The sequence below is a fragment of the Bos taurus genome, chromosome 5 (assembly GCF_002263795.3).
Source record: "Bos taurus isolate L1 Dominette 01449 registration number 42190680 breed Hereford chromosome 5, ARS-UCD2.0, whole genome shotgun sequence".
Classification (NCBI taxonomy): Eukaryota; Metazoa; Chordata; class Mammalia; order Artiodactyla; family Bovidae; genus Bos; species Bos taurus.
In genome coordinates this window covers 113,695,237-113,718,669 of record NC_037332.1, presented here as the reverse complement: position 1 = coordinate 113,718,669, position 23,433 = coordinate 113,695,237, and the positions used below count along the sequence as shown (strand labels likewise).

Below are 23,433 nucleotides of genomic sequence, written 5' to 3'. Positions count from 1 at the left end.
GAACAGGCAGTTCTGAGATGCAGGTGGAAGTGCCTCAGGGATGTGACTGGGATTCAGGACCTGCATGGCCCATAGGCAGGTCTGGGTTCACAGACAGTTGGGCCCTGGAGCCCGTGGCCTGCCCAGCATCGTGGAAGCCCTTGGGGACCCGGTGCTGACTGCAGAGCCTCCCTGTGAGTGCCTGTGAAGCCTGCCTTTAGAAACGCAGGTCCTCATCCGTCTCAACACTGATCTGAAACTACCGGCAGAATCCTTTAGTCATGGGGAAAGCTCCTGTTTGGTAACTGTGGTAACAGTGCCATTGGCCTCAGTCAGCACCTGCCTGGAGCGCGGTGGCAGTACAGGGAGGCTAGCGCACACAAAAGGCCTCTTGAGGGGTGGACCTGGAGAGGCCAGGGATAGGCTTTGGAACCAAGTGGCCTGGGTGTGACTCCCTGCCTTGTCACTTACTCTGTGTGTGTGTGTGTGTGTGTGTAGCTTTAGGCAAGTTACTACTTTTTCTTATCCTCAAATTTCCCAATCTGTAAAATGGGGATATTAACAGTAGCCACATCCTAGCATTGTGAGAGTTAGGGAATGAAAGTAAAAGTGAAAGCTGCTCAGTCGTGTCTGACTGTTTGTGACCCCATGGACTATACAGTCCATGGAATTCTCCAGGCCAGAATACTGGAGTGGGTAGCTGTTCCCTTTTCCAGTGGATCTTCCCAACCCCAGGATTGAACCTTGGTCTCCTGCATTGCAGGCAGATTCTTACCGCCTGAGCCACCAGGGAAGCCCGAGTTAGGGAATGAATACATGTAAAGTGGTGTCAGGCATCAAGACAGGTGCCAGCTGGGAGCTCTGTCCCTCTGATGCAGGGGGTGGGGGTCATCACACACACACACAACATATAATCTGTTACTGTGGGGGGTGTTGGTTAGCACTGTCTTAATAACCCAGTTGATGTCAGAAACTTCTGTGGAAAAATTAAGTAGCTAAATATAGTTCTATTTTAGAAGTCTTCAGCTGCTTGTTAAAAAAATAAAATGTAGGTGAAAGTTGCAGTGTGTATTGTCAGCATATATTAAGTCAAGTGGCTTGAACAAGCCCTGTCACTGTTGTAAACCCCTAGGCTCCCTGTTAACTTCTTAACTGCAGTGTCAGTAGACGAGAACATCTCTTGTCCAAAGGATACAAAGGCAGATGGGTTTATTTTCTAGACAGGCTCTGCTCATCTGGTGGCACTGCCCCTGACACCGCTCTTCAGCTTGCACAGAGCAGCAGTGCCTCTCCCCCCTCCCGCCCACCTTGACAGTCGTGCCCTGAGTGGAGGTGTGATTGCTCAACCGAACCAGCTCTGAGCAACCCAAGTGCACGCTGCCAGCTGCACGTCTCCAGGCTGCCAGCAAGGTCCCTCTTTCCTATGGAAGGCCACTTCTCACTGGTGTGACCCCACAGGACTGTTGTGCAAATCTAAGGAAAGCATTGAAGTCTCGAGGTAGAAGGCCTTTTGTGTCTGATTTTACCCCTTTCCACCACAAGGTGCTAACTGAATAACCCAGCGCATAACTGGGTCATGCTGGCTTCTTCCACGTGCTGGCTGTGTGCCTGCGCAGGGGACATGTGGCACTTCCCTGCAGGAGCCTGTGGCTGTGACATTCGAAAGTAAGCTCCCTGAGGCAGGAGACACAGGGATCATTGTGCGAGGCGCTATAGAATTTGCTGGGGCGCCCAGGGGCCAGTGGGGCTCCCCCTGGAGGAGGGGGCAGGGAAGGTGGCATGGAAGATGGGCAGGGTCGGTGCTAAGCACCCAGATGTTCACCAGATGGACGAATGAACGAGGGGTGCTCTTGGGAGGAGGAGGGATTACTCACAGGGACATATCTGCCAGTTAGTAGTTAGTTGGAGGGGACACTTTCTGTATCCCCAACACTGCAACACTGTAGGAAACGATTCAGAAGCGAGGAGGGTGGGGGGCTGATCCCCACAATGGAGGAGCTGGAGGAGAAAGGACGGTGGCTTCCACGGAGAGCGAGGGCAGTGAGGTCAAGCTACAGCTCTGCCCTTGGTATCATGGCGTTCAGAGAGGGGCCCGCTGCTGGCCTCACCAGAGAAGGTGTGTGGGGCAGGTAGGGCTGGGAGCCAGAGGAGGAACAGCATTCTAGGCCAGAACAATGTCTGGAGATTGCAGTGAGCATGGTCCTGCAGAGGCTGAGGGTTTTGACCTCTTTGGAGTCAACTGCCTGTTTGGGGGCTGAGCAGTCATGTGGGTACAGATAGGTTGAGGCTGAGTCAAGGTGGTTCCCCAAGGTGACTCCTTTAGCCACCAATTGGCTAGAGTTGGAGCCTGGCCCATCCTGCCCACAGGCTTCCCAGCAGGGCGTGGGTGGGTCGGTTGCTTCTGGCAAGTCCTCTAGCTCACTCGGGGAGCCTGCAGGCGCACCCCCACATCTCCAACTCCAGGCCCTGCCTTGGGTCTCCTCTCTGGCTCTGGAGGCTGGGGCACAGGGAGAGCCAAGGCCGCAGGCCATGGCACTTTCCCAGTGCCATTGGGGAAGCCTGGCTGCCCTCTGCCCTGGCAGGTTCTGGGAACACGACAGTGGGTTTGGGCCCAGCAGGCCTGAGGGCTGCTGCCTCAGTCTCTGAGGGCTCCTGAGGGCCAGGTTGGGAGGGCAGAGTGCTGATTTCTGGGTCCCAGCCCTGCAGCTCGCTCACATCCCTGAAGAGGAGCCCTGTTCAGCTGTCAGCAGTGGTGCTGTTAGAGCTCAGGCCTCCCTGGATGACGCCAGGCTGGGGCTGACCTGTGAGCACTCTCCGTGGGCACAGGGAGCCTTGGTGGAGAGTATTTTGGAGATGAAGAGGACATAGATGTCTTGCTGTAGAACATTAGCCCCAAAGAGTTGCCACATGACTATTTGCCGTCTGCTTCAGAGAAGGTTCTCTCTGCAATTCCTCTCAGACTTGAGCACTGTGGACTTGGCACAGCACGTGAGAACATCTCCTCGGCATCAGGGTTTTGTCTGGGAAGCCGTCCATGTAGGATGGGATTCCCTGTTCCCATCCTTCGAGACCACTTTTGTAAGTAACATTTAGAAGATGCTGCTGCCCCGTGTTCATGGATTCCGTAAAGCCTGATTTGGCATCTACCACAATCCAGGCCCTAGGCTGAGTCCTGGGGTCCCAAAATGAGTGCACAGTCCTGGGACCCCAGAGCCAGCATTCGTCGTGGCGGGCAGTCCTGGGCGGCGGTGCGGGTGCTGCGCGTGGAAGCAGGAGGGGGTGAAAGTGGCCGTCTCCTTGCCTCTGGGCAGCAGTGGTCCTCCCACGTGTCCTCTGCCTCCTCCTGCCCACACACACAGATCTGGGGGCCCGCCCTGTGCAGCAGCCCTGCTGTAGGGGTGTCGGCCTCCTACTTATCCCGCAGTGCTCGGACAGAGCTCCCAGCAGGCTGGTGGCTTGCCTTTATTTCACCACAGTTTCCAAATAGATCCATCAGTTCATTCTTACAAGCAAGCTCTGGTATCTGTTGAGCCATGACCAAGGCTTAGGGCACCAGCCTCCCTGTCCCACTGGATGTTCTACCTGTTGTCCTCCCTGCAGCCAGGACAGCCCATCAGAAAAGCAACCCTGCGTGATTCCTGCCCTGCGTGGGAAGCTTCACTTTTCTGCATCACCTTCAAAGTGAAACCATGAGTTTTGTGTGGCTAGGACTTGAGCACGTGCTGGGAGCTGCTGGACACCAGGAGCTCTGCCCTGGGCTCCAGCCTCACTGAACAGTGATTTTTGCCACCCCCTGTACCCCACAGCTGGGTGTGTGCACACTACTAAGTCTTTGAGCTGTGTGCACATAAGCTATGTGTTTCTGGTCTGTGTACTCTCTGTGAGTTCTAAGCCAGGATGAAGAGTTTTGAAATGAAAACCAGTGATAGGGGCTGGCACTTGTTGCACACTTGCTCTGTGCCAGGCCCCTGCTCTGCTTTCCATGGGTGCTCTCAGTCCTCACCACTGCCTCTGCAATTGTGAGCTCCACTTTACAGGTGGGGAAACTGAGGCCCGGGTGGGGATTGTGCCAGCTGGGGGCTCAAGCCGCTGCCTCTAGAATGCTCTCCTGCCTCTGCTTGCAGCCTCCTGGGAGCAAGAAGAGACATGTTCATTTGCAGAGATGCCACATACTCAAATGCCTCTGCTTCGGCGTGAAGTCGCCCCTTGTCTGGGTTCAGCCCTGGCGCCAACATTCATTGCTGTGAAACCCTGAGGGCTCAGAGGAGAGAGATGACCTGCCCAGAGTCCTGGGAGGAACATGGCGTTGCTAATCCCTGCTTCCCAGGGAGGGCATGAGGACTAGAGATAGTGTCTGCGGGGCCAGGGGCCAAATGACTCCCGAGCCCGACTGGTCCTAATGTGTCTCCTCTTCACGCGTGACCATCACACCTGTGGAGACAGGTGAAGGCAGACAAATCAGGTGGTCTTTCCTCCGCTCGCTGCAGGCTTGTACCTCCCCTGTCTAAACACCAGTGTTCTAAATGCCCGGTAAAGAATCACTCCGTTTTTTCCTGGAAAGAATTGACCAGTCAAGATTTTTTTGCCATCAAGCTTATCCTCTGAAGATTAATTTTTATTTTCTCACTTGATTTCAGTGATGGCAAAAGTGACTTGTGTAAGCCCTATGGGAGAAAACAATTTCTATTTCTACTCAGTAACAAACAGAAATGCATGCTTTTAGAACTGGAGAAGTCCTGAGAGCTCAAGCAGCCTGTGGTGGCTTAGCCCCATTGAGACGTCTTTATACAGACGTGTGGTGTGGGTGCAGTGAGCTTAGTGCTGAGGGACCCAGGTACAAAGGTGGGGTGAAGGAGCTGTGTCCTGTGGGGAAGGGTTTTTTGTTGTTTTTTTTTAAGTGGGAGTCATGAAAGGTGGACTGGGGACCTGGGGAGGGTGGGACACTGTGGAAGCAGCAAGTTGAGGAGGGGGTAGGCATGGAAGGGGGTGCTACCTGGAGGAACTGCTGTTTGTTCTCACTTCTCCAGTCTGACAATTTCTACGCTAGATCATTTGGCTTTTTACCCCGAGTGTTCCTTTTACTGCTGGAGTTTCTGCCAGAAGCGGCTTGGTCTTCAGCGAGCCCTTACTTACAGAGCTGGAACTGATCTCACTGTCTGGGTTGGGGCAGCTCTCACAGCAAGGAGGTGCCACTCAAACAGTGCCTGCTGGAGTGTGGGGGAAATGAAAGAGGGCAGTGAGCTGTCACCAGGCAGCCAAGTGCTCCTGCCACTTCCCAGGTGCTTGGCTGAAGGAGTGTGTGCACGTACACGTGTGCCGGGAAGACAGGGCTCCGTGCAGGGTCTTCGGGGCAATGGCTCACAAGTGGGGCATGTTCTGTGCTCAGGCAAGTCCCCAGGCATCACTGGGCCTTTATCCTGACATCTGAGCAACATTTCCTGGAGGGGCAGAGTGCAGTGAACCTGGCTGGCCAGTCTTGAGGAGTTGAGGTCTGAAACAAACTTTGTGTAAACATATCTTTCCTCTCTACGTTATTTTGTTCTGCCTTTGAGTTATATCTGAAAATTGGAATCTCTCAGTTTCCCCTTCATCCATTTTTCAGTTTGTCATTTTGAGCATTTAGATTAAAGGATGATAATGCAGTCATCTTTAACGTTGTTGAAGTTCAGGGTTTGTGCTGTAACACGCTCAAAACAACAAAAGGTGCCTTGCAGGGTAATGAGCCTCATCTTCTTCACCCTCCTACTTGAGTACAAATTCCAGGAACAGAAGGTGAGTCTGGGAAATGTTGGGGGTGAGAACTGAAAACCAGGAGTTGGGCCAGAGTGAGACCCAAGGCAGAGACAGGACCCATGTGGGTCAGAGTCGAGCCAGAGCACACAGGTCGGGCTCGAGGAGGCTGGAAACGGGGACTGCTAATGAACAGCAGTGGCAGGCCGGCAAGGAGCCTCCATGTCTGAGCCTCTTGGGGCCCTGCCAGGTAAACTGCATTAATATCCTGTTTTGAGAATAAAGAGCCTGGTCAGGTTTAGGGTAGTGCTGAGGTGAGGAGCTCCAAGACCTTCTGTTCCAGGGCAGGGTGAGTTGGGAGCCTGGATGCGGGGTGAGCTGGAGGGCAGGTTGGAGAACTGGGGGTGGGATCCTATAGAAATGAGGGCGCCCAGAGACAGTTTGAGCGCAAGGCACAGAGCTCCTGGTTCTCCAAGGAGACCCCTCACTCTTTGGTGTTTACAAGCATGCCCCACAGATCTTATAGCCTTAAGATCAGCTGTGACCTCCTGTTAGGAAAGAGAGGTTCAGACTAGGGGTTGGGGTAGACTGAAGAAGGGTGCCTGAGAAAGAGGCACTGCTGGTGTGAATGGATGTGGCGTCTGCTGAAGTGATGTGAAATCGCTCAGTCGTGTCCAACTCTTTGCGACCCCGTGAACTGTACGTAGCCTACCAGGCTTCTCCGTCCATAGGATTTTCCGGGCAAAGGTACTGGAGTACTCCGCAAATGTGAGTGGGAAGCATGGCGCAGCAGGGCCACTCCCGGAGCCCTCCCAGCTGCCTGGACACCAGGGACTTCGAGAGAAATCGATCTGGGCCTGAATTTGACTGAAAGCCGGGGGAGTGCTGTGAAAGAACCATGAGGCTCTTCTGCTGGTCTGTACTTGGCAGAATTAGTTGTTCATTTGTCATCTGTGGAGTGTGTATCTGATGATGTGTTCTGAGAGCTGATTTTTAGCTTTCATAAGAACTCATTGGATTGAGAAAAATGAATAAAGGAGCATGACTTCCTTCCTTCCCTGTGCCTCTCGCTGGGCGCTCAGCAACTTCTCAGTCCTCTTGTGTCTACACAGAACGAAATCTCCGCTCCCAGCACCATTCAGGCATTGAAAACACATTAGAGGGTGCCCTTTGCGCTCCTGGCATGGTGGAGGAAGGAGAAGAAAGGCACAGTCCTGCCTGCAAACCCCCCACGTTGCCACGTTTTGCATGTGGCAGCAGACACCACTGCAAGAGTAACAGAGAGGGGACCTTCCCGGAGCCGGTGGCATGGCGTGGAGCTCATGCTCTGTGGGCCTCAACCTCAAGCCTTCCACAAGCAGCCTTGCCCCAGAGGTCGCTTCTGCTCTTACCTCAGACTTCACCCTCCTCCAGGCAGCCCTGACCACCTAGAGTGTTCCTTCCAGAAGTGGCCACTGTCTGTAGTTGTTACTTAACCCCGAGTCCCACAAAAGCAGAAACCACAACACTTTGTTCACCCCTGCATCCCTGGCCCCTGGCATGGTCGTTAGCACACAGTAGGTGTTCACCCCATATTTGTGAGTGGCAAGAGGGTATTGCCAGACCCTCAATCATTGAGTCATGAGTGCTCCAAGAGGTAGCCAGCCAGCTGGCGGCATTGACAGACTGTTCAATTAGGAATCCTGGAATTGTGACGGGCCCTCAGAGATCATCTGATCCTGTCTCCTCTCTTTCTGTTGTGTCTGAATAGACAGCTTGAAGAAATGGCCAGGATTTATTATGTGATGGCTGCCCCCATCTAAAAGCATGGGTACAGCTGAGGGACAGAAATGCAGGCAGAAAGACCCAGTCATTGCTGTCAGGGCAGGGCCAGTTCTTTGTGGCTCCCCTCATGAGAGGAGGTGGAGGGAAGGTGGCCTCATCAGAGAGGGCCAGGGCCTGATGGATTCAAACAAGACAGCCAAGGCCCACTCAGCCCACCTCTGCAGGCCTGTAATCAAGGAATTCCTGAAGGCTTGTCTTTCAAGGTGGTTGAGAAAATCCTGGAGCCTTGGGCATCCTGGAGCAGCTTCGGGTGAAGCATTTGTCGCTAACTCTGTGCTCTTGCCTGGAGGGCCACCATCAGCAGCTTTTCTTTATTGTCCAGTCAGCTTGGCACAGCTGGCTTACTCTTGGACCTGCCTCTCCAGGGTGTAGAGAGGGCAGTTGTCTTGGGCCTGTAGGGTCACAGGTTAAAGGGCATGAACATTCTGAGGGTAAAATCAAGGTCATCTGTGGCCTGTCTTGGAACCTGCAGGGCTGGTTGGAAGCAGACATATCACCTGAGATTGACCCGGTAAGCCTGGGCTCTGCACCCTCTCTCGCCTCAGCCTGAGGAAGAATCTGGAAGGTGGGATCTGCCTCCCTTCGACCGCATGACTATGAGTGACTTTGCTTCTTCAAACCTGTTTCCTTTTCTGTAAAATCTCACTGCCTGGGGCCATCACAGGATTACATGAGGTGACATGTGGAGCTGCGAGCACGCTGCCTAGCAGAGTATAGGTGTGCTCTATTATGATGCCGCCGCTGATGGAAAACCTCTGTGTGCAGGGCCCGTTACCACGGGGCTTGCAGGCCAGCTGGCCAGGGAGCTCAGCGTGCACCATTGTGACCTGTGTGGAGCAGGCTGCAACTGCAGAGCATGGGGACAGTGTTTGGAAGGGCCCTTGTGGCCCCCAAGTGGATCAGCCAGCAGGACCCTGTGGTGGGGAATTGGTGTTGCCTGTCTGCGGGTGCAGGCGATCTTGTCCATGGGATTTTCCAGGCAAGAATAACTGGAGTGGGTTGCTGTTTCCTTCTGCAGTGTATGTTTAGTGACTTAATTACTGCCTGGCTGTCCCAGGCTTGCCCCAGGCTGTTTTTCCACCAGTGTATTCAGAAAGGGGTCCTGTGTGCCCAGCTCCACCCCGCATTGGGCGCTTCGTACTCTGACTGTGTGCCCACCTGTTGAGGTAAAGAACTGTCTTGCTGCTCTCATGGGCATTCCTCCAAGTCCCACGAGCATGAGCATCTCACTTGGGCCATTAGTCCTGCAGACTTCCACGTCTCTCTGAAGTTACCACTTTACCCCTTTGCCCATCTCCCCCAGGGGCCTCTCTTTCATGTTGTATTAATATATAGGATTTCCTGGGACATTCCAGATTTTAGTCCCTTGTCACACTGACTACTTGCCAAACTAGTAGTCAGCATTTGAGTATGTTCACTTTGTCCATGTTGTTGGTTTCAGAACAGAAATCCTTAATTTGTGTGTGTGTGTACACTTACAGCTTTTACTTCTGAAATTTTGCTTAAGGGATCCTCTGCTGCCCTAAGTCACAAGGGTGTTTGTCTCCATTTTCCTCTAGTCTCTCTCTGGTTTAACATTTCACCTTTTTATTGCGTGCCGAGACCCAGTGAGTGGAAGGCAGTCAAGAAAAAATGGTCAGTGAGGAAGACAAAGGTCCATACTGTTAGGGCACAGTCAGAAGGTGTGTGGGGTTGTGTCCTGTGGGCTCTAGTCTGCACACAGGCAGAGGGGCCGGCTAGGGGAGGGCAGGGTGGTCCGGGGCACTGGCCTAGGAGCCCCCCTGTGTTACGCATCGAGTCAGTAGTGAGACAGCCAAAAGCTTCCTTGGGCTCCTGGGGACACCCAGACTCCACCGGGGTTCTTTGTGGTATTGAGCCATGGGCTTGAAGGTTCGAGTCTCAGGGCTGAGGCAGCATGGGGTGGGAGAGCACGAGCTTTGGGGTGTTCTGCCCCATTCTCTTCTCACTTGGGCCACTGGATTCACCCTGGAGCTTTGGTTGTAATCAGGTAATTTGTCTGGGAAGTGGGCTTGATGGTCACCAACCAAAGAGAAGGGTAAAAGGAGCAAAGGGGAAGATGTCTGTGACATGACCCTATAGGTTCCTGACCTGTCGGCCCACAGTTCCCATGGTAACTGAGCCAACACTTGGGGTGGACGGGTGGCAGGAGCTGTGCACCCGCATTCACGTTCCCGCACATCCACTTAGGATCCTGGGGGGTCCCACTGACCTGCTTCCAAATCCTCCAGCCTTCCTGTTTTCTTTGGCCCCTGTGTTCCACAGAAAGGAGCTGGCCAAGGTAAACCAGCTGTGAAGTCACAGAAGCAAGCCTTCTCCAATGTCCTTGTGAGAGTCAGCTCCAGACTGTTTACACCCAGAGGAGGCTTGAGGAACTGGTGCGACCTGTTTGAACCGCCCTTCCCAGCGCCCCTGTAATTACAAGCCCGCTGGGTTTCAGGCAGAGTCCACCGGCTCTGCTCTGATCCCCGATTATGCAGATGTTTCTGCCAACTCCAGCCTCAGACTCCGTTTAGCTGACCCAAACAAACCAAGGCTCATCTGATGCTGGGTTCTCAGGCCTGGGGGCAGAGGACAGCCAGACACACAGGCAGCCCAGAGCCCAGTGGGGCCTGTGGGTAGGAAGGGTAGAGTGGCTGAGATGCGCTTAGGACAGCAGGCAAGCAGGCGGGTCGGGTTTCCGGGGAGCCCCAGGCAAGACCAGGCGGTTGGGTGGAGGGAGGCGGGAGAGTGGTTTCTGGGGAGCTCTGGGCAGGAGGGGTTCTGCTCCTTCGGCCTCGTAAGTCCAGCCTGCGGGAACCAACCCCCGCAGTGCCCGGGAGCCGAGTCCTGCTGCCTCTGTCCACCCCCACCTGCCTCCTGGAGGACAGCCTGGTTCCTTTCTCATGCTTTCCTGCTCTGGTCCCCACTGCTGTGCCCCGGAGTCAGCAGGCTACTCAGACCTACCCTCCAGGGCTTCCCCCTCCCGCACCCCACCGTTCCCTGAGCATGGCATCCCTCCGGATGATGGCCCGACCCTCAAGATGTGTCACTGTCTGACTCAGCCCATCTCCCACGCCACCCACTGCACCCAGCCCCCCTAAGTCTCTAGTCCCCCTGCGCTCTGTGCCCCCTGTGCAGGTTCTAATGGACTTCTCCAAGGGCCAGGACTCCATGCTGTCAGACCATCTTCATTCTGTCAGCACATTGCCCTCTCTGTGTGGTCTGCGAGGTGGAGACGGTGATACCTGATGAATGTCCCTGAGTGTGGACTGCAGTGATGGCCTGTCTCCAGCCCACATGCAGCCTTTGCCCTGAGCAGAGGGCAGCAGGCAGATGTCGCGGCAGTGTCTGGGCGCCCGTTGTCATGAACACTCCCCTGTCCCCTTGGCCCCAGCAGTGCCAGCATTTAAACCTGAAACACATGCTTTCAGAAACATCCTTCTCATTCCTTGCTGCTTTTCAGATTTCTAGAGTTATCACTTAAAGATGAACCGTATTTATGTACAATATGTGCCAATGCGAAGGGCTGTACCACTGTGTACCTTGTTAAGAAATATCCTTTCCTTTTCCCTAAAGCTTTTCACAAGGGTTTTGAAAAGCAAAGAGGTAGACAGGTTTCTGGGGAGCCAATGTATTTTAATATTGATTGCCAATTTGAATATTGTTAGTAACAGTGAGATGAAAACCAGGTCTGCATCATGGTTTCATGTCAGCTGTCAAGTCTGTGTCGAGCTGTCACTGTCTTAGCTCTTTTTGCCACCAGTTCAGCAATACCAAGTTTGTGTTTTGTTGGTTATGTTTTTCACCCTACTGTAAATTTCAAAATGACAGCAAGACTTATTTTAAGGGAAGTGAACATGTGAAGTCACTTCTGACTGGTTGTGAAATGCTTGCTTTCTCCTTCCTAAAAAGGGGCTGCTAAAGGATGGAGTTGGAAGTTCAGGTTCAGCTCTGTGTCTTGATGAGCTGCTGTTCCCCAGGATTCTGGTTCCCATGGGAATGGGGCCATTTCAGCCTGTCCAGAGCTCTGGCCTCAAGGACAGCTTTTCCTGAAGGGACCACAGTCCCCTGCTCTCCCGATGCCTTTCTCCGTGTGTTCTGTCTTTTTGCAAGGTCTTCCTGCTGCTCCACTGTAGCCTTGTCTTCACCTGACTAACTCAGCATGAGATGGAGGAACTCAGGTTGTTTGAACTGTTCATAAGTCAGAGGTGCACGGCAGAGAGAGAATTGTGCCCTTATCGGTAGAAGTCGGTACTAGTCTTCCATGTTCTCTAGGAACTTCCAGAATGACCCTAAACAGAGATGAAATATGAGAGTGCTCAGCAAGGCAGAGACCTTTAGAAACTGCAAAACTGGGAAAAAGGTGACTACAGTTTTTAAAGACAGTGGGAAGAAAGGGTTGCAAATACAGTAGATTATTTTTCTGTCGTATTTCCTGCAAGGGCTTCAGTATCAGCTACATGGTATCCTTTCTATTCAGCTGGTCAGAGAATGAAACACATGAAACACTTCCATTTTTCACTCCACATTAGCCACTGAAATCTTCTCAATTACTCTTCTATTATTTATAATTTAGATAATCTAACTCTCCTCTCATATGTGAGAAAAAGTAGTCAAGCCTCATCTTGGCCCTTGTCAAAGCTGATAGAGTCTGAGCTTTGCCATCAAGCCCTGACCTGGAAGCATGTGGAAAACTCTCAGCAGCAGCCCAGCCTCTAGGGCTGCTACTGTGGGGTCCTGACAAACAGCGCAACTTACTTGAGGCTTGGTGTCCTCATCTTAACATGGGGACAGTTATTGGTGCTCATTAAGGCAGAGGCAGTATTTGGCGTGTAAAATACCTCCTGTGGTGCCTGACACGTGGTGGGTGCAGTAGGTGGGAAATAGTATTTGTTGCTCTAATTGTGAAGTAATAATAATCCAGCATAGGGTGACATCAAGGCAGTAGACACCTGAGAACCTGATAATTCCAGTAATGCTCCAAAGGTCTTTAGCCAGGGGTCTGTAATGTTAATTATAAAATCACTTTAATCAGAGCTACTAAAAAGTTATGTTTCTATTGTTTTTCATCTTTCTAGTTAGACATTCCCTACTCTGGGAAGCTGTCCCTGGCCCTCAGCCTGTGAGATCCCCCTTCGGTGCCCTCAGCCCCTCACTTCCCTCCCGCACAACCTGTCTCACACTGGTCTGCTTCCCTCCCTGGCCCATGGGCCACGCAGAAGCTCCAAATCTCGGTTTTGTCTGCTCCTGCCAGTGGTAGCTTGTCATCTAACAACACAGGGGACCTTTGAAGTGGGAGGGGGCGCAAGCACCCAAGAGCCGGCCGGCGTGGAGGTCCGGCGCTCACAGCGTGGCTCTGTCTCCTAGGTCGGGAACTACAAGCGGACGGTGCGGCGGATCGATGACGGCCACCGCCTGTGCACCGACCTCATGAACTGCCTGCACGAGCGGGCGCGCATCGAGAAGGCGTACGCGCAGCAGCTCACCGAATGGGCCCGGCGCTGGAGGCAGCTTGTGGACAAGGGTAGGGAGGCCACCATGGGGCGTCTGGGGCAAACCGTCCACCCTTTCTGAGCCAGTATCCTCTCTTGGAAGATCAGGGCAGGAGTTTGTCTCACAGTCTGGGAGCTGTGATTTTCTCCCAGCAGCACAGGCCAAGTGAGCTTTCCTCCCCTTTCTGGGGACACAGGACTCCTGTCCTCCAGCAGCATCCGAGCCTCCCGTGGCAGTCCTTGTCAGCAGGGGACACGCCACGCTTGTCGAGTTAACTCAGAGCAGCTCCTTTGGGGCCGACTCCAGTAGCCTCCTGTCCAGTCAAGGGCCTTGCTGCTCAGCACCATGGTTTCTGGCACCAAGACTGCTTATTTATAAGTTCAGCCAAGTAGCCAGTCAGGCAAGACTCAATGGTGACATCCGGCAAAATTGAACTGGGTCTCCTACATTGCAGACAGATTCTTTACCGACTGAGCTACCAGGGAAACCCGTTACGTGATGCAGGTTTTACCTCCCCTCTGTCCCTCGCAAAACACTCAGACAATTCTAGAGCTCAATGACAGTGCTGCCATGGATGTGTGGATGGCATTCAGAACGTACTTCCCAGCAGTAGAGGGGGAGCGTTATTGACTACAGGATTTCCTGGGAAAGAAGTGGGTTAGTGGGTATTTCTCAGGGTGGGTTTGGAGGGGCTGACCAGGAGAAGCTAGGCCAGGGCAAGGGGCCCCCAGGCAGCAGGGGTCTAGACTAGCTCCATGTCTTTCCCCGGATGTTGACATGGGCGACTCGTGGAGCAGAGTACAGCGCCCTGGTGCAGAGTGGGGTGGCCATGCGCGGGTGAGGCATGGCTGGGGTGGGCCGGCTCCTCCAGGAAGCAGTGGCTGTCGTTATTTTATTTCCGCCTGCCTGAGTCCCTCTCTCAGGATCCAGCTGTCAGCAGCGTCCATACTGCTTACTCAGAGCCTGAGGTTCACAAAGCACTCTTATTTCCGCCTTTGTGGGTCCTGGTCCCTTCGGCAGGACCAGGAGCTGCTCATCTTGTAGACGTGAGAAGCCAGAGGTCCTGAGGGGCTAGCAGTTACTCACGCACACACACCATGTGTCTCTTGTCATTATCCACTCCAGCAGTCATTGTCCCCTGGGAGCACCCTGAGGGCAGGCCCTGTGTCCTCCCGTTCCATCCTCAGCTTCTGTCACAGCCCATCTCTCTGTCACCTCAGGCCAGCTACACCCTCAGCAAAATGACAGGTCAGATTAGGAGTTTCCTTCCTGAGAACAGTGACTGAGGCAACCCAAGCAACCTTCCCCGCTTTCTGGAGAGCTCCATCCAGGCCAGAGCCAGCCAGATTCCTGTCTCCTCCTCTCCTTCCCCAGCCCGGGGCTTCCATTCTGCTGAGGGTTCAGGCCTTCATTCCACAAGCTGTTTCCAGGGCCCAGCTCCTCATGGAGGGAATGGGCCTCGGGAGAACGTGTGGTCCCACACAGGGGAAGCCAGGAGCCAGCAGGAGCCCGAGGGGTGGGCTCAGACTGGCCTGGCAGAGAGGTCAGTTCACTTCAGAATGCCCTCCTCCTTTAGCCAGCCTCAAGCAAATCAAAACTTCCAAGATGAAGAAACTTCATCTTGGAGTTTTTCAAGAGCTCAGTGTCTTTACAAAAAGGAAATGTGTGTAATCCCCCGGTTTCCCTAACAAAAGAAAACAGATCCAGCTTCAGTTCCTTATTTTCTTCTTGATCCCAGGAACTGAAAAAGGAACAGCACTAAGAAAAATATCTGAAACAGCCAAAAGGAAGCCTCCCAGCCAGGCAGCCAGACTGCCAGCCTCAAAGCCCAACCTAAGTGCTGAGGGGGCCTCACAGAAGGGAATCCCCTCCCAGGGCCTGTCTGGGCCCCACAGTGCCGAGTGACCCACCAGCTTCTCTCCTGTCCCAGGGCCCCAGTACGGGACGGTGGAGAAGGCCTGGGTGGCTGTCATGACCGAGGCAGAGAAGGTGAGCGAGCTGCACCTGGAGGTGAAAGCCTCGCTGATGAACGAGGACTTCGAGAAGATCAAGAACTGGCAGAAGGACGCCTTCCACAAGCAGATGATGGGAGGCTTCAAGGAGACCAAGGAAGCCGAGGACGGCTTTCGGAAGGCGCAGAAGCCCTGGGCCAAGAAGCTGAAAGAGGTGCATCCACCCTGGGGCCCTGCCCTGCCTGCAGGCCCCTCACCCACCACCTGCTTCCCCTGGCCAGCCCTCCTGCCCTCCCAGGAGTTCCTGCCACTGCCTAGGCACAGGGGGCCTGCTGAGTGCCTCATTGCCGTTTTTACAGAACCCTTATCCACCCATTTTCCTGTCCTGGGAGCAGGGTGAGACCCACACACACAGCCTAGAGCTCAAAACTGAAGCACTTCCCCCCCCCAACCCAGCCCCTGACCCCTCCATGTCATGAACCTTCTGGTCTATCAGAATAGTAAGTCCTGTTTGCCAAAGGTTATCTGAGATGAAACCGTTGTGGAATAGTGCTTTTAAAATTTAAGCAAGCTTCCTAAAACCCAGATTCCCAGGCCCCACCTCTAGAGATAGTGGTCAGGAGGTCAGAAGTGGGGCCTCTTCATGCTCAGTTTTAATAATCTCCTGAGTGATGCTGTGCCTGCTTTGAATAGCACGGTTTTAGAAGAGCTGTTGGTGGCATGCAGAAATGTTCTCAACCACTAACAAGGCCACTCCCAACCCTGAACTTTTAAATGGTTCTTTCTCTTTTATGAGTTTTTCTCTCAAATTCGCAATGATGCTGATACTCATTATTTTACAAGTAGCAAATGGAAATCATCGAGCCTCACCCAGCCTTGGTTCTCCAGAGACTGTCATACCTACGCCTCAGCCCTTAGCATAGGCAGACCTGGAGCCTGGCCTGCCCCATTGCTAAGGGTGCCCCTACTTCCTACCAGTCCCATCCCCATCACGGACTTCTCTCAGGAACCGCACTGCCTCCCTCCCTCTCAGAGTCACCCCAAGCAGACTTCTGTCTCCAGGTTGTGACAACAGGCTTTCCTTGTCTACTCTGTGTCTTGTCTTTTTTGCCGCATCCCCTTTCTCTTCTTTCTTGTCTCTGGTCCCATTTGTGATGACAGACTCCCTCATGAGGCTCTGGTTACAAACTCAGCTTTCTGCTGTAGAATGAAATCTGTGACTGTGGCTCAGTTAAGACGCATCTATTAAATTACACACATACACACACACACACCCATATCTATAGATATGTGTGTGTATTCATGTAAAATAGTCGTTAAAAATATGGAATGTGGCCTATAACCCTTTCTCCCAACGTTACACTCCTCTTGTGTTAGGTTTCCAGCTGCTGGGCCAGCTCTTCCCTCAGATCCACACCTCCGTCACAGTCTCGCTGCAGGTCACATGTGTGGCTTTCTCCAGCCGTTCTACGTACGGCTATAGCCCAGACCCAACAGTGCACCTGCCTCTCTTCCCTGCTTGCTTCTCCTCCTCGGTGCTTATCACCTACTCACTTACTCTGTTTCCTCTTTCTTGCAGCTGCCTCCCCCAGCTAGATGGTGAGCTGTGTGAAAGCTAGGCTCTTTGTCGAGCACTGTACTCCTTCTGCCTAGCTGGTATCTGACGACAAAGCAGGCACCCCGTCAGTATTTGCTGACTGAACTCTGTTTTAATGTGCTGGAATTATACTGGACACACAGCTTTGCACCTGATCTTCCCTGTCCTCTTAAGAGCACAGGCACTGCCCACAGTCTGTGTAACCTTGAGTGAGGATTTTGACCTTTAAATGTGGTATTTGGGAACTCCTTCTCCCTGTAGGTTGAAGCAGCGAAGAAGGCCTACCACGCAGCATGCAAGGAGGAGAAGCTGGCGATATCCCGCGAGAACAACAGCAGAGCCGACCCGTCCCTCAACCCTGAGCAGCTTAAGAAACTGCAAGACAGAGTAGAGAAGTGCAAACAGGATGTTCTTAAGGTAAATCGTGTGGATTTTTTTCCATGTTGAGAGCACGTGCCTCACCCGTCCACGTGTCTGGCATGTGACGAGCCTTTGTCACTGCTCAGTCAGATGCATGGACACATGGCTGCATCAGTGCGGTCACCCGTCACCTCACCACAGCCCTGAGTGCCGCCTCAGGGCAGGGTGGCACGGAGCACTGGGCAGGCAGGGGTATGACTCCTGTGTGTGGCGGGCAGGGTGCGGGGTGGCCGGGGTAGCCGCAGGCAGGAGGTGGGAAGGAGTAGCTCGTGAATGTCAACAGCAGGCAGCTGATGGCGAGCTGGTATGGAGGGCTGTGAGGACCGGTGAGCTTGACAGTCAGGCCAAGTAAGGGCTTGGGACATTGCTGACAGAGAACTGCTGGAAAAAGCTTTAAGAGCCTGGGAAAGGAGGGCAGATGTGAGCAAGGGTTCCGGAACCCTTGGCTCCCAGCTTGGCCCCTGGTCCCACTCCCTTCCTGTGCCTTCTTCCAAGGGCTGGTAGTGGCTGGAGGCTGTCACCGTCAAGGGCCTGCCCTGCTGCAGTGTCCACAGAAGGAAGTCCCAGCCTGGGTTTGGAGAGAGAGGTGAAGTTAGAGATGAGCTGAGCACTGAGCTTCAGGACTAGGGCATGAAGCCCAGAGGGGGAGCAGGAGTCCTGAGCCTCAGAAGAGCCTCTGAGAGAAATAAGGGAATTAGGCAGTGGCGGAAGAAATGGAGGAAACTTGGAGCGGCTGCCCAGCGGTGTGAGCGGAAAAGCTATGCCCTCTATGAAGCTCCTCACTGCTGCCCCCAAGTGGGGCAGAGACGCTGCTCCAGAGGCAGCAGGGCCGGGCCTGAGGCCGGCAAAAGCTCAGGGAGGGCCACTGCCTGCTCAGAAGGCTCCACATTGTCATCAGGAACAGAAGAGCAGAGAGCAAAGGCCACCCCCCCATCCATGGTCAAAGCCCATTTCAGGGTCTTGAGAGTGAGACGACTGTGATAAATGGGTGACCCCAGCCCCAGCATCCCTCCCTTCACCCTAGGAGGCCCCATCACGCTGATGGTCCCCTTCACTGTCAAAGTCATATATGGGGGCAGGGAAGACTGTGTGGGTTTCTGACCCCAGGCACATCCCTGCAAGGGAAACATGCTAACTTTAGACTCGTCACACTGTCCCTAAACACCCTCGAGAAAAGGCTATACCTATGTTCGTATTTTCTTTCTGGTGAAACCCCCTCTTGAGGACAGTTGGGGAGGAATAACTGTGTGTCGGGGGGTGTCATCGGGGAGGAAGTTGGTGTCGTGGGCTGGAAGAAAGGGAACCAGGACTGTCTGAATGTCTTGGTGCAGCTCGGTGTCCATTGTCTGTCACCTTAAATATCAGGATACTGTGAAGTAGAAGTATTCTGTTTGCTGAAAAGGAAAGTGAGGCTCCCAGAAAATGCACAGCACAAGTCTCCGTGGAGCTCAGAGCCCTGTGATCCTGCCTTAAAGGCAACTGGGGAGCCCCTGCTGCTATGGGCAAGACCCGGGGCACAGCCCTTCCCCCTGCGAGAGGGGATGTGGTCACTGGCTCTGAGGGACTGCCTCTTCCCCAGTGGCTGCCTTCTGGGTCTTACTCCAGCTGAGAGGCCTGGCAGATGCCAGGAGTACGGTTGTGTTTCAGAAGTGGAGGGGCTGGAACTTGAACTTGGAGTCTGTCATACTCTGGAGCTTGTGCTCTTCAGGTTTTGGAATCTAAGGACAGGGGACTGAGACATTTTTGCCAAGGGTGTCTTTGGAGGTGGAGAGGGCCTCAGGATGAGCCTGGGAGGCCTGGCTGTGTTGGGGTGGGGAGGGCTGTTCATGGTCCAGCCTTGGGGAGAGGGGAATGCCCTCCAGGAGCCATGTGGGGCCTGAAGCCTCTAGGCAGGAACTTAGGGGTGCAGAGGAGACAGATTGGGGTGCTTCTTGGGTGCAGGGTCACCCAAGTGGCAGGCTTCATGTTGTCACCCGAGGAGTAGTCTAGCTGCTGATGGATTTGGACCTGGTGGAGGGAGACGAGGCCCTGGAGGTGGACAGGGTGGTGCAGAGCCAGGCTCGCTCACTCTCGGGCAGAGGGGAGCAGGCTGAGTGGAAATGAGTCTTCATTCGCGCACCTGGCCCCTATCATAGAGCAAAGAGAAGTATGAGAAGTCCCTGAAGGAGCTGGGCCAGAGCACACCGCAGTACATGGAGAGCATGGAGCAGGTGTTTGAGCAGTGCCAGCAGTTCGAGGAGAAGCGCCTGCGCTTCTTCCGGGAAGTCCTGCTGGAGGTGCAGAAGCACCTGGACCTGTCGAACATGGCCAGGTGAGTGCCCTTCGCCGGGAGCGTGGGGTGGCAAAGTCAGTGGACGGCGCTTTTGTGTGGAGCTCAGTTGCTGCTCTCCAGACCAGGGGGGCGGTGGTCTCAGAGCCCTCCTGAGGCCCTGCGAGGTCCTGCCATCCAGGACGGCTGCTTGCTGGCCCAAGTCTGATGGCCTCCTGCCACACTCTACCAGCTCTGGGTGCAGGGCTCTGCGTCTGGGCAGGGAGGGAGGGCCGCAGCTTGGACTGGCTGCAGTGACACGTTTGAAATCAACCCAGGGGCAAGTCCAGTAGTCCCCCGGCTGGCGCACCCAGCCTGGGGGTGGCCTTACTGTGAGGACCTTCACAAGCTCCTTTCCATGCAGAGCAGCTGCCTGCCAGCCTGCTCCTGGACTTCCAGGGGCTTGGGGCCTTGGGCAGCACAGTCCGTGAGCCTCTGCTGAATGGAGACACAAGACCATGTTATTTCTTCCCCACTTTCCTCATCTTTGGTCCTGTGACACCTTCATTGGGGCAGAGGTCTGTGCTAACCCCGGGCTTCGATGTGTCATGCACACAGCCAAGCCATTTAGAAATGACCTACAAGTCAGAGCTTGTCATCAATAGGGAATTACCTTCTTTTTGTCTCCTAACAATAAAAAAAAAAATGAAAAGCGTTCAGTCGTTGTTCAACTGCTATGCCAACAGTTAATGGGTCGTTATGAGTGTCTGTGCAGTTGGTGACATTGTTCCCCATCTCAGTGATGAGGAAGTGGAGGCTGGGCCTGGTTTGGTCACTTGCCCAAGGCTGCCCTGCAGGCAGAGGCAGGGCGGGGCTGCGGGGCTCCTCTGTGTGGAGTAACTGCCTTGCCTCACTTAGTCCTCCAAGCCACCCTGGGGAGCAGATGGTCTAATAGTGTCCTAGGGCTGCCATCATAAAATACTGATACCTGGGCACCCTACAACAACAGAAATTTATTGTCTCACAGTTCTGAAATCAAGGTGTCAGCGGGCCTCGATCCCTCTGATGGCTCTGGTCTAGGGGAGGATCCTTCCCTGACTTGTAGACACATCCCTCCAGTCACATGGCCATCTTCTGGGTCTTCACATCGTCCCCTCTCTGTCCCTGTGTCCCAGTTTCCCCCTTTGTGTAAAAAGGTGGGTTTTTTAATTTACAGATTACCTCTGTAAAGAACCCATTTCCCAACAAGCTCTCATCCTGAGACCCCTGGGGTGACACCAGCAGTATCTTTTTTGGAGGACACAGCTCACCCCATAACAGGTGGGTTGTGCCCACTGGACAGAGGAGGGCACAGACCCTGAGAGGGGGAATGACTGCCGGCCACACAGACCAGAAGTGAGAGCTCCAGGACCCGGGGTGGTGGTCCTGTCCCTCACGGGCAGCTTCCTAGGGAGGCGAGCCACTCTGGGCTGTGGAGCAGAAGCAGGAGTCCCCCAAGCTGGCCGATGGCATGTGCAGCCCCCACAGCACTGGCCAGTCTTCACTTGCTGAATGTAAACCTACCAGCTTTTTTGAAGGGATGAGGAGCGACTTTCCTGACACTCAGTTGTGGACCTGGTGAAATGGAACCGCACAGCCTGGGGGCCCCTGTGGCCCAGACACCAGCACCTTCTATATTATCTGACACAGAACAAAGCTGGGCTGTTGCCTCCTGGTTTGATTTGTCAGAACCTGAAGCTGTGGCTTCGATGCCACGGTTGTCATTTTTCCCCTCCTGTGTGCATCACGGCCAGATAACTGTCCAGCACGCCAGGGCAGGCGTCTGATCTGCACTGGGACGTCGACCCTGATGCGCTGCAGACCGTGATGCTGGCTCTGGGCAGGCCCTGGGCGAGGCTGACCGGTGGCTTTCCCTTCCTTCCAAAAGAGTCATGCTTCTCTCTCTGATTTAGCTACAAAAATGTTTACCGTGACCTGGAGCAGAGCATCAAAGCCGCCGACGCGGTAGAGGACCTGAGGTGGTTCAGAGCCAACCACGGGCCAGGCATGTCCATGAACTGGCCACAGTTTGAGGTAGGAGGACCCACTGGCCTGGGTGGGACCTGGGCCCACAGCGCCGAGTGCTACACTTTCTCCTTCCAGCTCAGAGTTGGCCTGTGCCCTGTTGACGTGGCAGTGTTTCCACACGGCCACCTTAGAAACCAAGCGGATGTTTAGTGTTCCAAGGGGCTTTGGGCACTGCTGAGGGGCCTTCTGAGTCTCTGGCGACGGTGCAGTTATGTTCTTTGTGAGGACTTTGACGGTCCCCTGTTGACCCTAGGCATTCCCTTCATGGAGAGGCCCTGGCGGTCCCTGCTCAGCCCTGCAGGATGGCCAGGGAAGGAGTGGCCACAGTGCTCCAGGCCTGGAGGGCCGGGGCCACCATCTCAGTAGCCTCTGGCCCAGGGCGGGAGGGGGCACGGTCTCAGAGTGTATGTTCTTACACAGAGGGTCTTTTTCTTATTTCCTTATATAAATTCAGTCAGCTTTGGTGCGGGAACAGCTTTCTTTTCTCATTTTCATGGGTCCAAGCTATCCAGTGTTTTTACATGCAAATTCAAGGGCCTGGAGCCCTCAGGACTCTTCCAGTCTGCCAACTGGGTTCCCAGTACATGGACCCCTGAGGATCACAGAGAAGGCAGTGGCCACAGTCCCAGCACCCTGCCCTCTGGGGGACAGGGCTCTCCCCACATCATGGTAAATCAGGGGCTGGGGAAGCTCCACAGGGTCACCGCTGCTGCCTCCCCCGGGAGGGGCTGAGGCGACCCCTCTATGCTGGGCTCCAGTCACCTGGTTTCCTCTGACTCGTCACAGCCAGAGCCCAGGCTGCGCTCAGACCTGCCCCACCGCCTCCTCACTGTGGGATGCTGAGCAGGTCCTTTGCCCTGGTTGTGCCTCGGTTGCCCCATGTGTAATATGGGGATGACAGTGGTACCCATCTTCTCTGTGGCCGGGGCTTCAGTGGCCTGGTCCATACTGGGTCTTGCCCCAGGGCCCCCCAACACAGAACCTCGTCTAGCCCCATCCTAGTTTGGCATCTTTTCAGCCCTCATACCAGTGCCTTTTTTCTGGAGCTTCTCAAGAAAGCTTCTCCACATGACGATGTGGGTCCCTACAACTGAGCCCTCCCCCTGCCCCCAACAGGGGCCAAGAGCAGAGGCCTAGGGCCTTCCCAGGTGGAAGTGGTTCTGGAAGAAAAAGCACAGCCCCTTCTCCTCCCCCTGGTGAGGGCACTGGTGCACGCACCCCTGGGTTCTAGAGACCCCTTGTGATATGCACCCCTCCAAGCCCTGATTCCCTTAGGACTACAGGTCCCTACCCAGGGAATAGAGTGGTCTGGAAAGGAACACTTGACAGGCAGTCTTGCTGGCATGGGTGTCCTGACCACAGCCCGTGGTGGCTATCCTCTGTGGGCCCCTTGAGCTGGGAACGCATGCCTGCATATGGCGCACGCCTGCAGCTCTCACAGGCCCTGCTGGACTTTCTCTAATGAAATGATTTCTTTTTATTTTCCATGCCACAAGGATGAAGTAAGTTCCTATTTTATGGTTAACTTGTTGAATTCCAAATCTCCTGCGGTGTGGTCAGCCCCTGTGGGTCTCTGTGTGGCATCCACGGCCTGGTGTGACAGCATGTGCTGGTTAAAGAACCAAGGCCGCAGTGTGGCCCAGGCTGTGTGGTTGTCCACATTAACAGCAGGCCCTTCCCTTCGCGGTCGGCCAGCTGTCGATCGCACTGGCCCTTGGAAGCCACCCTGTCAGGACAGATGTACATTCAGAAGGTCACTATGGGGACTCTGAATTCCAGTCGAGTTCTCAGTCAGCTTATTTCAGTTAAGAAGATAGGTGACCTAAGTTTGGGATTGGGGGCCTAAGTCTGCCACCAACTGTAGTGGGCAAGTCACTTTTCTTTCTGGGCCTCGGTTTCCTCACATGACAAATTGGCAGTTAGACTTGATGTTTCTAAGGTGGCTTCTGTAACTACATGTGAGCACAGCTGTGGGCTTGGTCATCCCAAATATTAATTCAGATAAAGTGATTTGATAATGGGTAAAGTGGGCCGGGGGAAGAATTCATCACACGTGTACACACACGTGCTGTTCTCCCCGTTTCCAGCACAGTTGATAAAAGCCTGTTCACATGCTGGGAACA

At 54.2% G+C, this 23,433-nt stretch overlaps 1 protein-coding gene across 7 annotated transcripts in view; it reads left to right on the top strand.

Moving 5' to 3' along the window:
• Window positions 1-23,433, top strand: part of PACSIN2 (protein kinase C and casein kinase substrate in neurons 2) — a 117,224-nt gene that overhangs the window by 85,421 nt on the left and 8,370 nt on the right. For 5 of the 7 annotated variants that reach the window (NM_001046468.1, XM_024992038.2, XM_005207423.5 and 2 more), the window contains 5 exons: window positions 12,901-13,057; window positions 14,957-15,192; window positions 16,837-16,992; window positions 19,131-19,306; window positions 21,196-21,316. In NM_001046468.1, coding sequence (NP_001039933.1) covers window positions 12,901-13,057; window positions 14,957-15,192; window positions 16,837-16,992; window positions 19,131-19,306; window positions 21,196-21,316 — 846 coding nt within the window. Of the gene's footprint in view, window positions 1-8,415; window positions 8,513-12,900; window positions 13,058-14,956; window positions 15,193-16,836; window positions 16,993-19,130; window positions 19,307-21,195; window positions 21,317-23,433 lie in introns of those variants that run through there. The other 2 variants (XM_059886642.1, XM_059886640.1) reach the window with 2 other exon arrangements.